Raw genomic sequence first — 14,218 nt, 5'->3', positions numbered from 1 at the left:
ATTAAAACACAAGATATTTTAGGATGTGGGCGGTTTTATAAAAAGTCACATAAAATATGGATTTTCCAAAGTTGAAATAAAATTGTAAGTTTGTTAAATGAGTTGCATTATTTGATAAGTGTGTAAATGTGATATGTGTGTGTGGTAATTGTAAATTAAATTATAGTTTTTTTTTTTTTGTTGATATTTTTGAAGTGAAAGTGGTTTATAGTTTAGTTTGAGGTTTGGTTAAGTTGGGTTGTGGAAGCTTGTTTCAAAGAAAAATTGACTCTCTGTCAATACTTTGTTTGCAAAACCAAAAGAAGAAAGTTTTTCTAGAAAACCTTTCTAATCGAGTTTGGCTTACTCAAAACTGTAGTTTTACAAGTAAAGTACAAACTCAAGTAAAAACAATCCTAATTGTTGATACAAAACTTTTCAAAGTCGCCTTTGATTTATTCATTTTTACAATTAAAATACAAATTCAGGGAAAAAATGTTCAAATCTTTATGTAAGTCTTTTGAGTCAAAGCCTACTCAGTTCAAAACTGTAGTTTTACGAATAAAATGCAAAGTCAGTGGAAAAATGTTCCAAACCTACCTACAAAACTTTTCGAAGAAGGTTTTTTGGCTTACTCAAAACTGTAGTTCTACGAGTAAAATACAAAGGCAGTGAAAATATGTTCAAAATCTTTGTACAAATCTTTTCTATGACAAGTTTGACTTACTCAAAACAGTAGCTTTGCAATTAAAATACAAACTCGAGGAAAAATAGTCCCAATTGTTTATACATAACTTTTCTAAGTTAAGATTGACTTACTCAAAACTGTAATTTAACAATTAAAATGCAAACCCGAAGAAAAATAGTACCAATTGTTTCTACAAAACTTTTCTAAGTCGATATTGACTTACTCCAAACTGTAGTTTTACAATTCAAATACAAACTCGAGGAAAAATAGTCCCAATTGTTCATACAGAAACTTTTCTAAGTTTATATTGACTTACTCAAAACTGTAGTTTTACAATTAAAATACAAACTCGAAGAAAAATAGTACCAATTGTTCATACAGAAACTTTTCTATGTTGATTTACACAAAACTGCAGTTTTACAATTAAAATACAAACTTGAGGATAAATAGTTCCATTTGTTCATATAAAACTTTTCTAAGTTGATATTGACTTACTCAAAACTGTAGTTTTACAAATAAAATACAAACTCAAGAAAAAATGGTCCTAATTGTTTATACAAAACTTTTCTGCATTGATATTTACTTACTCAACACTGTAGTTTTACAATTAAAATACAAACTCAGGGAAAAAATGTTGTAAATTTTTCTAAAAAACTTCTAATTCTTTTCAAAACTGTAGTTCGAAAAAAATGTTCCAAATCTTCCTACAAATCTTTTTTCCGACAAGATTGACTTATTCAAACTGTAGTTTTACAATTCAAATACAAACTCAAAGGAAAAATTTTCTAAATATTTCTAGAAAACTTTTCTAATTCAAGTTTGACTCATTCAAAACTGTAGTTCAAAAAAAAATGTTCCAAATCTTCCTACAAATCTTTTCTACAACAAGATTGACTTATTCAAACTGTAGTTTTACAATTCAAATACAAACTCAGAGGAAAAAGTTTCTAAATCTTTCTAGAAAACTTCTAATTCAAGTTTGACTTATTCAAAACTATAGTTCGAAAAAAATGTTCCAAATGTTCCTACAAATTTTTCTGCGACAAGATTGATTATTCAAATTGTAATTTTACAATTAAAATACAAACTCAGAGAAAAAATGTTCTAAATTTTTCTAGAAAACTTTTCTATTCAAGTTTGACTTATTCAAAACTGTAGTTCGAGAAAAAATGTTCCAAAACTTTCTACAAATCTTTTCTACGACTAGTTTGACTTATTCAAACTGTAGTTTTACAAATAAAATACAAACTCAGGGAAAAAATGCTCTAAATCTTTCTAGAAAACTTTTCTAATTCAAGTTTGACTTATTCAAAACTGTAGTTCGAGAAAAAATGTTCCAAATCTTTCTAGAAATCTTTTCTACTACAAGTTTGACTTATTCAAACTGTAGTTTTACAATTAAAATACAAAGTCAGAGAAAAAATGTTCTAAATCTTTCTAGAAAACTTTTCTAATTCCGAGCATTTTGATTATTGTTGGCATTGTAAATCAAAATGTAAGATTTGTGATTGATGTGTTATTTTAATTAACCATGCAGTATCTTTATTTTATTAATTTCTCGAAAGATGAGTTTATTTTTCATCAGAAAATCCTATTTGCTAAATTTTAAGTTTGTCACCTAAACGGGAAAAAAATGTGTATATGACAAATGTTGACCTTTATAAATTTGACCCATTAAAAAAAAATTAAAAACGCATAAATTGCATTGATTAGATTAGAGTCTCTAAACAAACATCCTAAAATATTATAGGCTTGCGAAAAGGTGGTTTAACCTTTTCCACTCGCGAAATCCAGAATTAAAATGTATTTTACCGCCGGAGCGGCATCCGAGTGGAAAGGGTTAATTCTAAAAATCTTTTGAAATTAGAAATAATGATCCGCGTTTTTAGGATGAGACCATCTATGTCTTATAATCTGAATCCTTGTTCATGAAAGTTCATGCAACTTTCCTTAAGGCAAAATGCGACCTAATTACATCTAATTTAGTTTACCTGTGTATCTTGTAATTCTTTCCACTAATTCTGGATCAGGTGTAACAAACAATTCAGTTACACAATTTTGACTTTGCTTAGATTTATTTATCTGGTACAACTACATCTTCTTAAAGGATCATCAGGATTTTGTTCAATCCAATTCATAAACCATTCATTAATCTTTCCTTTTCCCAGATTTACGAAACAAGGCAGCCTCCGCGAGAAAACAGACTGTGCCCCCAACGGCTACTACTTCCTCCCTTTGTACGACCGTGGAGAATATGTCCTGAAAATCTATCCACCACCAGGATGGAGCTTCGAACCCAATCAAGTAGCTCTGAATGTTGATGGAAAGACTGATCTGTGTTCTTCTGGAAAGGATATAAATTTTGTGTTCAAAGGATTTGGGATAACTGGTCAAGTTGAGATTTTGGGGCAGACCAAAGGACCTGAGGGTGTCAAGTTGGAACTGTTGATGGAAGGAAGTCAGGAGAAGAGGGAGACTGTGACGAATGATGTTGGGAGCTTTTATTTCACGCCTGTGTTTCCTGGGAAATATGTTGTTAGAGCAACTCATCCTAGGTAGGAAATAGTAAATAATAATGGGTACTGCCAAGGTAATACTGCCAATGGGCAAGGAACTCCAAATGAATTAAGGGAACAAGTGGTGTGAAAGTTTTTTCCCATTTCCATTTTACACTGCAGTGCCTGAGATGGGCTTATTTTCAATTGCAAACATATATTTTTAAGTGAAAATCGGCATCGCGCCGACCGAGGTCAAATTGCCAGAGCGGGATTCGAACCCGCGAACCTATTCACATCAGTCCGCGCGTTAGCAACCTCGGCTACGACAATCTTGTGTAATATTACAAACTAATTCACCAACTTCTCAAAGGAGAAGTTCATGTTTTTGCCAGAAAATTCAATTGGCTAGTTTTGTTTTCTAAATCAATCTGAATCACTTGACACAGAAATTGGTGAAAAGCATGTGTCTGAGCAAAGTTCGGCAACGTCAAAGTTTTAAATTTTTTTTTTCACCGATTTTAAAAATTCAAAGGTCATTCGATGAAATTCGATAAGGGCTCGCGTTGATAGTTTTGTGAGACGATCGGTGTTTGAGCAGTTTCTTCCAAATTTGAAGAAAAGTGCAAAAATCTTCGTTTTTAAACATTCAAAATTAATTCGTTCGTTTCTGCAACCGTAGAACTTTTTTGATAACCTTAATGAAACTGTGTTTGGCGACATAGATAATGAACATCCTAAACCATCATAGTCCTATAAAAAGTGGTTTAATAATAAAAATTCATTAACATTCATTGATTAGTTTTGAATGGAAGCAAAAGTCGATTATTTGCAAGTTTCAGGAAGTTCATGCAACTTGCTTTAATGTAAAATTCCATTCACACTAAACATTGAAGTTGGCCTATAAATAGTATAGTGGGCTTTATATGCTTCTCTATATAATTTATTACTTTTTTACATTTACAGGTGGTCTTTTGCCAAATCTGAAGTATCAGTCACTGTAACATCTGGAAATACAGATTTGCCTGCAAAGAGTTTGGTTATTGACGGTTTTGATGTACAGGGAACTATAAACACAGCAGATGTTTTAATTGATGATATATATATTGGAATTTTTGCTGAAAAAGTAAGTATATAGTGACATATAATAATACGATAAGGAGAATATTATGTTACAAAATTCAATAGAGAACCCAAACCAAGAGAACCATAAGTTTACCTTTTTTTTGTATAAAAGACCTGCTTCAGCAGTGAAGAAAACTTTTCAGCATAATATCAGAGTAGTTTGTATTTCCAAAAACATTCTTTCAACTTTCCTTACAAACTGAAAATCCAAATTTAATCCAAGAAACCTAGTAATCTAGTTTATAAACTAAATTATCTAAGTTGTGATTGTGTTTACATAGGTGAAACCAGTCAAAACCTACACAAAAGAATAACTCAACACAAAAACAATTCCAAATCAATACAAAACTATGCTCACAGAACACATCAATGACCTCAAAAATAACACTCTTTCAAGTATCTTTACAAATTGAAAATCCAAATTTAATCCAAGAAACCTAAGGAATTTAATTTATAAACTAAATTGTCTAAATTGTGATTGTGTTTACATAGGTGAAACCAGTCAAAACCTACACAAAAGAATAACTCAATGCAAAAACAATTCCAAATCAATACAAAACTATGCTCGCAGAACACACCAATTACCTCAAACATAACACTCTTTCTAGTATCATTACAAATTGAAAATCCAAATTTAACCCAAGAAAACTAAGTATTTTAATTTATAAACTAAATTGTCCAAATTGTGATTGCGTTTACATAGGCGCAACCAGTGAAAACCCACACAAAAAAATATCACAACCCAAAAATAATTCCAAATCAATACAAAACTATGCTCGCAGAACCCATCAATGACTCCAAACCTAGCATCAATTTTCTCAATCCCACGATTTTACTAATTTATTTAAAAGGAGATTTAGCAAAGTATGCCTAACATCATTCTACAATAAGGCAAAACATAAGCGTACTGACAGCAATTTGCTTTGCAATGACTATGAAATAATCCTTGACCATTTTTCAAACACTATCAAATCTAAATGAAGGGTGTCTTTTATTACTTTACCAAAAACATATGTTTTACCAATTGTCAATTATTTAGTTTCAAATGTTTCATTGGTTTAATATTGTGTAATAGTATAGTGTACTTTTGTGTAAGCATTTTCTGTAAGCTATATAATTTTAAACCGTTGTTTCTATATCAGTTATAAAATCTTTTAGTTGTTTCGCTGATGACGGTCTCGACGAAGACCGAAACTTATGGTTAAAAGTAAAGCTTATCACAATTGCTTTAGTTTTTTTTTTTTACTTGGAGTTACTGCCTGAATCAACATAACTTATCAAAATTTATATCAACACCAAATTCACATTCTTCAATAGCTATCCAATAACTATTTCTATTTCAGAACGTCCCAATGCAATCCGTGAAAGGCTGTACCAAAGAAGCAATGCCAAATTTCAAGACTACGAGTTCCTCAAAATATTTGTGTTATGTTAAATCAGAACAAAATGGAAAGTTCAATATCAAGTCGTTGCCATCGGGTACTTATGAACTGGTTCCTCATTATAATAATAATAAAAATAAAGTTCAATATACATTTAGTCCTAAGTCTCAAAGAATTGTTGTGGATCATTCCAGTGTTGTCGTGCCAACATCTTTCGAGGTGGGTAATTGATAAATATATATATATATATATATATATATATAAATATATGTATATTAGGGTGGTCCTTAATATGGATGTTTTCGTATTTCTTTGTTCCCAAGAACTAAAATGCTTCCAAATTGATAAAAAAACAATTTTCTGAAAGTGAAAGTTGGGGTGCGGACTATCTTAAAGTTAATATTAAAAGCTAAAACTTTCAGAGAATTTTTCTTTATCAATTTGGAAGCATTTGAGCCCCTGGGAACAAGGAAATTCGAAAACATCCATATTAAGGACCACTCATATATATTTAATTTTTTTTTCAGGTTACGGGAATAACAGTATTCGGTAAAGTTTCAACAGCTCCCAATGGCAAAGCAATAAAAGGAGCTGAAATCATCATAGACGATAAACAATTAACAATTACAGATGAACAAGGAAATTTTGTATTAAAAGATTTCAAACCGAGTACTTATGAAATAAAAGTTAATGCAGGTTTGTATTTTTAGGAAGAACTAGATATAAGAGGCATTTTGCCTTGAGGCAAGTTAATAAAAATTAAGATTTTGCTATTTAGAGTATACTTTCTATCCATACATACACACACAAACATACTTTTTACAATTCAGGTGTCAAACGATTCAAAATGATTTAGAACGTCGAGAAAACATAGAATAAGTGTGGCGTACACAGACTCTAAAAGTTAATGATAAGGCTTTTATATTTGTTTCAATTATTCTGCAATTATAATATTAATTTGCAAAGTGTGCCTGATAAACAATTTTATTATGCAATGATTTCTCCAAACAGAAATGAATTTTTCTGAACGAAATAAATATTAAAATCAATGTCTATGGGTCTTATAAACTCACAGACATTGATTTTGGTATAATCTTAGTTATATGTGTAATTTTATAGGCTTCAAATGTTTTACTAATCATTTAAAATAGACTTTACTGATCGATGTTCAAAGCTAATTGTACCTGTTTAATATATGGACTTATTTTCCCGCACAACAGACTAATGTTATGGCAAGGCTATGTTATGAAGAACTTTCCATGCTAAATACTGACAAAAGCCATGTGGTTGTTGTGCAGTCAGGCGTTTTTCTAACGTTATCAGATAGAAAATCTAACCTAGAAACCGCACAAATGTCAAGAAAACGATCTTAGATAACAGGGTCTTTCTGAACCAGTTTCACAACATATGAGTGACGTTGCCGTTTGTGTGTAAAAGGCTTGAATGCATAGCATTATATGAGATTTTGACAGTATTCAGTATGATTCAGTAGCATAATGTATGGAAGATGGATCGTATCATAGCCTTGCCATAACATTGGTCTGCTTAAAAGTCGAAAGGCTAAAATCAGATCAAATTAATATCGTCATAATATTTAATAAGAATAATTGAAATTATAGAATTAATATACAAGGTATTAATTTTCCTTTTTTCCAGATGGCATGAAGTTCATTCCAAGAAACATTCAAGTAACATTGAAGAATCCAATAATCCCCGAAATATTCCCTGATGAGTTCAAAGTCTGTGGACAAGTCGTATCGAACGACAAACATTCCGTAGCAATTCTTAAATCAGGCGCAACCAACAAGATAGTTGTCCAGACTACACCAGGAAGTGGAAATTGGTGTCAGTTTTTGGCACCAGGAACATATCGGGTCGAAGTGGTGGTGGATGATGTTCAGAAATCGGAAGGACTACAGTAAGTAGAAAGAAGAATGTATAATGAAATTAGTATTGATAAATAGGTCCATGGTGTGAAAGCCACCACAAATCAATGATTTCCTTTACTTTCCTCATCTATCATTCCCATTACCAGTATTTTCCCTTTTTTATACATTTTTAGGTATTTTCTTTTCCAAACTTCAGACAGTTCCTTGTATTTCCTCAAATTCTTTTGTAAATATCAAAATTTCTATCTTTCAGGTTCTTCCCTGTGTCGCAGTCCATAGATGTCGCCCAAGGACCAGTAAGTGGCGTCGTCTTCTCGCAGCTCAAAGCGGTCGTTTCCGGAACTATTGACTGTCTCACTGGTTCGTCTCCTGATTGTAACAATCAACAAGTAGTTCTGAAATCGCTGAACAGCGATGGAAGCTACTCCGGAGGAGACTTCAAAGTCAGCGCTAATAGTAAGTAATAAAAAAAAAACTAATAAATGGCCGGGCTGATATTCGGAAAAAACGACTTCACACCAATATTTATTGAACATTTTTAAAATGGGTTGAGGCTTTGTGGCAAAAACGTTAATAGACAGACAACTAATGGACCTAGGACCTAGCTTTGTGGTACTCCACATCTTATAAATTACGTATTCCTCATATAGCTTTTGTCCGCACTCTTCTTCCTGTACACTAATACTGAATAGCTGAAATAACGTTGAAGTTTAAATCATCAAAATGTTGCCAAATGTTAATTTCTTGAAGTTCTGAAATCGCGGAATAGCGATGGAACTTGGAAAGAGACTTCAAAATCAGTGCAAATATTGAGCATAAAAAAACTGAGTGTACTCTTAAAAAATTCATATAATCTAATAAATGCTTAATTTAAATATTGTATTATTATTTATGACAATTTGTTTCAGATGGTAAATATGTTTTTGAAAATGTGCTTCCTGGCTCTTATGAAGTATTACTAAACCCTGGAGTGCTCTGCTTCGAGAAAACAAGCCAACAAATAACAGTAACAAAAGAAAAACATCAAGTTCCTGCGTTCAAACACACTGGATACTCTGTAGTGTTTGATAATAGTCACAAGACAAAGGTAAAATTACTTATTCATTACTTGTTTGAAAAGAACCAAGTTATTTAAATAAATACTATCTATTTGACTCTATTTATATCAATTCCTTTCCCAGATGACCTATTCAAATAACAAATTCCAAGAAACAATCTCCCTAGAAGCTGGTGAGTCTAAAATCTGTGTACGAGACCAAGGTGTATACACAATGAGCTTTGAAAGTTGTCACACTTACGGCAAATCAGCCGAAGACTTAACTTTTGATACAAGAAACTCCCCAAAAGCTGTCAAAATTGTCGCTTTGACTCATGCTCATGGCATCAGGGTAGCTACGCCTGTTAAAGTTAATGATTTGTATGTCAATGTTAAAATTGACAATGAACCAGAGAAAAAGGTGAGTAGATATAGATAAAAAGATAGTCTTTCTAAAGAAATGAAACTTGGTAATGGGGGGAAAAGGTGGGAATTGATTTTTAGTGGACTCGTATTGTTTCTTTCCGAACTTTTTTACTCTTTCCACTCGCGAATTACGGCGGCATCTGAGTGGAAAGGGTTAAACTTACGATGTTTTAAGATAGTTTAAACACTTCGTAACGTTTTGTAACTTAAAATTTCAACAGTATTTTAAGACTAATCACAACATTTTGAACACCTAATAACGTTTACAGACCTTGTCCAACGTTTTCAGACAGTTCAGAAATATTTTTAGACACTTTACAACACTTTCAGACAACATTACAGCATTTTAACCCTTTCCACTCGCGAATTGCTGAACTAATACGTATTGTGCAGCCATAGGGCCGGCATCCTAGTGAAACGGGTTAAGACTCTGGACAAATCGGCGTCCATTAATCACGTGGTCGATTTTTAGAGATTTTTGGATACCCCCTCCCCCTTGGTGATACGTGATGATTATTTTTTATAAAACCTCCCTTATCCCTTCAAGCATCATGTTGTTAATGGACGCCCTCAACAGTTCAGACACTTACAACATTTCAAGACATTTGACAACACTATTGGACGCCTTACAACGTTATCAAACAATTTGCAACATTTTTTTTCTTACTATCTCCCTCCATAGTTCTTGCCCACCTTTCCCCATTTTTTGCACTCCATAATGGCGTCAGCATCCGCCCTAGTCGCTCCACCCAAGCAATAGCAACATTACTTTGTTGGAAGTCGCGCTGGAAGTTTTACTTCAAAATTGCAATATATATCAATTGGTGTGTCTTTTTCTTTTTTATTTTTCAACAAGTTTTACTACACACTATTATTTTTTTTATCTTTCTTCATTTTTATCTATCTATTATTTTCGCTTATTATCTTCTATTTTATATATCTGTTTTCTTTCTCTCTATTCATTTCTCTATTTTACCCTAACATAAGTCAATTGCAATATATATCTAATCCATTGAACAAAATGTTACTATATTTTATTTTTCCAGGTTTACCTCTCGGATAAGAACCTACTCACATCCGACAGCAACAAGTATGTCTACCATCACACGTTACAAGTGGCGTCGGACAGTTTCGTACAAGTGCAGCCAATTTCTGAGAAACTTTTGTTCGAGCCCAATAAAATTGAATTTGTCGGCAGCAACGACTGCAAGGACCAAGCTGCTGAGACTATAAATGCTAGGATTGGAAAAGTTATCGAAGGGCAAGTTACACCGGCTATTGAGGGCGTTGTGATCACCATCGAAGCACCAGGTGAGATAAATGAGAGACAAATGAGCAAAGAGAATGATAAATTTTTATTAACTTTTCGAAGGAGAAATTTGTTTTTGACAGAAAATTTGATTTGATACATTTGTTTGAAACATTCTGTAAGGTTTAGTCAAAAACCAAAATTGTAGAAGATTTTTTGTTGTGCGATTTATTTTTATTTGGTATATAAATCTTAGCTTTCGTTACTTACAATGTCGACGACGCGCTTCGTTTATTTCACGATTTTGTTAATTAAAATTCAATATTTTTACAATTTCTTCAAGGTAATTTAATCATTTAAATTAATTGAATGCTACTTCATAAATCATTGCTGTATTTTCCAAGACCGACTTCTTTTGAGCGGTCTCCATCCACCACATAAAAAAATGTTGGGCAGTCAATAGTACAAAATTGTTTTTTTTTTACAGTACAAAAATAGAATTTAGGTGTTGTAAGTTGTCTGAAAATATCGCGGATTTTCCTAAAATGTCGTAGATTGTCCGAAAACTTCGTATATGCTATAGCAGTATAGTTATTTGAATAAACTAGATATGGGAGTGGATTGTCCTAGGACCTAACTTTGTGGTACACCACGTCATATAACTTACATATTCCACATATAGCTTTAGTCCACCCTCTTCTTTCTGAACACTAATTGTAAATAGTTTGGAATAACTTTGAAATAAACAGTTGAAATTTTAATCGACACTATTTAAAATGTTGCCAAATCTTTTTTTTAAAATTTTGCCAATTTTTTTTTTTTAGTTTTTTTTAGTATTTGAATTATTTGTAGGACATAACTAGTATGTATGTATTTATCGCCACATTAAACAGTTTCTAAATCTCAATTTTTACTTATTAGTAAACCGATTCTGCCACATAACAGAACAATGTTATAGCAAGACTATGTTATGAAGAACTTTCCATACTAAATATTGACAAAAGCCATGTGATTGCTTTGCAGTCAGTTGTCAGATAAAAAACCTAACCTAGAAACCGCACAAATGTAAAAAAAACGATCTTAGATAACAGGGTCTTTCTGACCCAGCTTCATAACATACGAGTGACGTTGCTGTTTATGTGTAAAACGCATGAATGCACAGCAAATACATGATATTTTGACAGTATGATTCAGTAGCATAATGTTTGGAAGTTAGAGCTTAACATGGCCTTGCCATAACATTGGTCTGTTGTGCGCAGAATCGTCCCATAATACAATATTTACATTTTTTTCCTTTCTAGGTTTGCGTTTAGTGGCTCAAACCGATAAGAGTGGCCGATACAAAGTTGGCCCAATCGATGGATCAATCGATTACAAATTAACAGCCGAGAAGGATTCTTTCATCTTCCAAGAGCAGAATGGAAATTTCAAGGCTCACAAATTGTGCGACATCACAGTCTCTATTCTGGATGTGGAAACTGGAAAGTCTTTGCAAGGGGTGCTTTTATCCTTATCGGGAGGTAAGATAATAAAAATAATAATAGTGCGTGGTAGAACTTGTTGAAAAATAAAAAATGAGAAAGACACACCGAAAAAAAATGTTGGATAGGGATAGAAAATAAAGAGGTAGATAGATAGAGAGATATATAGGGAAAAATAGAAAAAAGAATATAGATAAAAATGTAAAAAGATAATAAAAAAAAATAATAGTGTGTAGTAAAAAATGAAAAAGAAAAAAGCCACACCGATGAATATTTAAAGACAGAGATAGGTGTAAAATAATGAGGTAGATAGATAGAGAGAGAGATATAGGAAAAATTAGAGAAATGAAAAAAGAGAAAGAGAAAGAATAGATAAAATAGAAGAAAGATAATAAGAAAGATGGAAAACATAAAAAAGAAGTAGATAAGGTATAGAATTATAAATATATAGAAGATAGATAGATAAATAGAACAAAATAAAATGCAAGCAAATGAAATTGAATAAAAATGGAAAATATATAAAAAAGGTCATAAAAAGTATCTATTTATTTATTATCTATTTAGATAGTGAGAGGGAGAACTTATTAGAAGTAAATAACAATCAATATTCATCTAAACAATTTATTTTTCAGGTGAAGGTTATCGAAAGAATCTTCTTACAAATCAAAATGGTGCTGTTGTCTTCAATTCATTAATGCCTAGTGACTATTACCTTCGAGCAGTGATGAAGGAATATGTCTTCGAACCGGCTTCGAAAAAAGTAGAAGTCAAAGAGGGACAAAGTGTTAAACTTGAAATCAAGTACGCACATTTTGTAATATATTTTAATAACAATAATAACTTTATCACTATTATTTCTTTTTCTTTATTTCAGAGGCAAAAGAACAGCCTTTTCAGCCTTTGGCTCAATAACATCTCTGAATGGAGAACCAACTCCTAATGTGGAGGTTGAAGCGGTTGGTCAAAACGAATGTTCACAATATAGCGAAGAGGCTACTACAGAAACGAGCGGAATCTTCAGGATCAGAGGTCTGCAACCGAAGTGCACGTATGTACTCAAGGTCAAAAGCGGCAACGGGTTCAATAAACATATTGATAGGTGGACGCCACGTGAGATCGAAGTGCAGGTAAGCGAAAATGAATGATAATTGATAGTTTTAGGTTTTTTCAATGTTTGAAGTTATTCTGAATCGTTTGAGATCAAAAGTGGAGAAAGTATGAGTGTGTGAGGGATAATTTGACCTATAGCCGACATTTTATCAAAAACGGCTGCACCGATTTCAAAAGTTTAAAAGTCATTTGATGTCAGTTTTCCGACGCTTTCTCCAGAATTCCTGCATCTATTTTGAAAAATCAAAAATTAACCCATGGCCGACATTTTCTCAAAAACGGCCGCACCGATTTCAGAAATTTTAAAAATCATTTGATGAAATTTGATAAGGACTCTTGTTGGTCAGTTTTCCGACGTTTTCTCCAAAAGTCCTGCACCGATTTTGAAAATTCAAAAATTTACCTATAGCCGACATTTCCTCAAAAACGGCTGCACCGATTTCAAAAATTTAAGTCATTTTATGATATTTGATAAGGACTTTTGTTGGTCAGTTTTCCAACGCGTTCTCCAAAAGTTCTGAAGCGATTTTGACAAATCAAATTTTGTTTCAATTGTCTTATTGCAAATTGAAACATACACCAACTATTGTCGCACAATCATGTTTTGAGCACATTGTATTTGTATATTTTCCTCCTGTGTCATAACTTAATTTCCTTTCCAGGTCCTGGACAAGGACATTGAAGGCTTAAAAATCATCGTTTTCCACCCCATAACCCAAATGGACGTAACAGCTCACATAACAGCAAGCAACATCGACCACTACAAAAGCCTCCGCGTAAAACTCTTCCGAGAAAACTCCATGGATTCACCACTGCACAGTGTGAAACTAGAAAACCCCAACTTCCAAAAAGGCGGACGCAACCCAGGACTACGTGTTATGTTCCCCAGAATCCCCCTGGATGGCAAAAACTACTTCGTGCAACTCGAATCAACTTTATCACCGAACCAATATAAATACCACACACCAGCTGTACAATTCCTGGCCAGCAGTTCCTTTAAACACATAAATCTGGATTTCAATGCCACGACTAAGGCGTCGGAACAAGATTTGAACCAGACGAGCATGTTGGCTTTGCCGATGATCATTCTGGTGTCTTTGGTGTTTTTCAATCAGCAGAAAGTAAGCGATTTTTTGCAAATTGTTGGTGATAAGTTGAGCTCGGTGCAATTGAAACCGAGTAATAGTCAATTTGCGGTTCAACAGAATGTTGTGGTTGATCATCGAGAGATTGAACAGATTGTGCAGAATATTAATGCTGTCAAAAAGAAGCCAAAACCAAAGAAGATTTAAGTAGACGAGCAATAGTCAAATTTATAGGTTTTCAGTCTTATTTGTAACAAGAATGTAAAATGCACA

The 14,218-nt window shown here is 32.8% G+C and overlaps 1 protein-coding gene across 1 annotated transcript; it reads left to right on the top strand.

Annotated features, from left to right (window-relative positions):
• LOC113391330 (nodal modulator 1-like) lies at window positions 1–14,218 on the top strand (the record flags this gene model as incomplete). The annotated part of the gene is given in 15 exon segments (XM_026627275.1): window positions 1–27; window positions 29–84; window positions 2,836–3,222; window positions 4,129–4,288; window positions 5,631–5,888; window positions 6,197–6,365; window positions 7,326–7,587; window positions 7,812–8,014; window positions 8,467–8,645; window positions 8,740–9,015; window positions 10,067–10,331; window positions 11,571–11,789; window positions 12,383–12,551; window positions 12,625–12,877; window positions 13,523–14,218. Coding segments are annotated over 15 exon segments (3,513 nt in total), but the record flags the coding sequence as incomplete, so codon positions are not given.

The sequence above is a fragment of the Ctenocephalides felis genome, unplaced genomic scaffold (assembly GCF_003426905.1).
Source record: "Ctenocephalides felis isolate EL2017-DRISC unplaced genomic scaffold, ASM342690v1 CF-g0.4_SCAFFOLD_00845, whole genome shotgun sequence".
NCBI lineage: Eukaryota > Metazoa > Arthropoda > Insecta > Siphonaptera > Pulicidae > Ctenocephalides > Ctenocephalides felis.
Note: the sequence above shows the minus strand (reverse complement) of the source record. Positions and strands in the feature narration are given on the sequence as shown.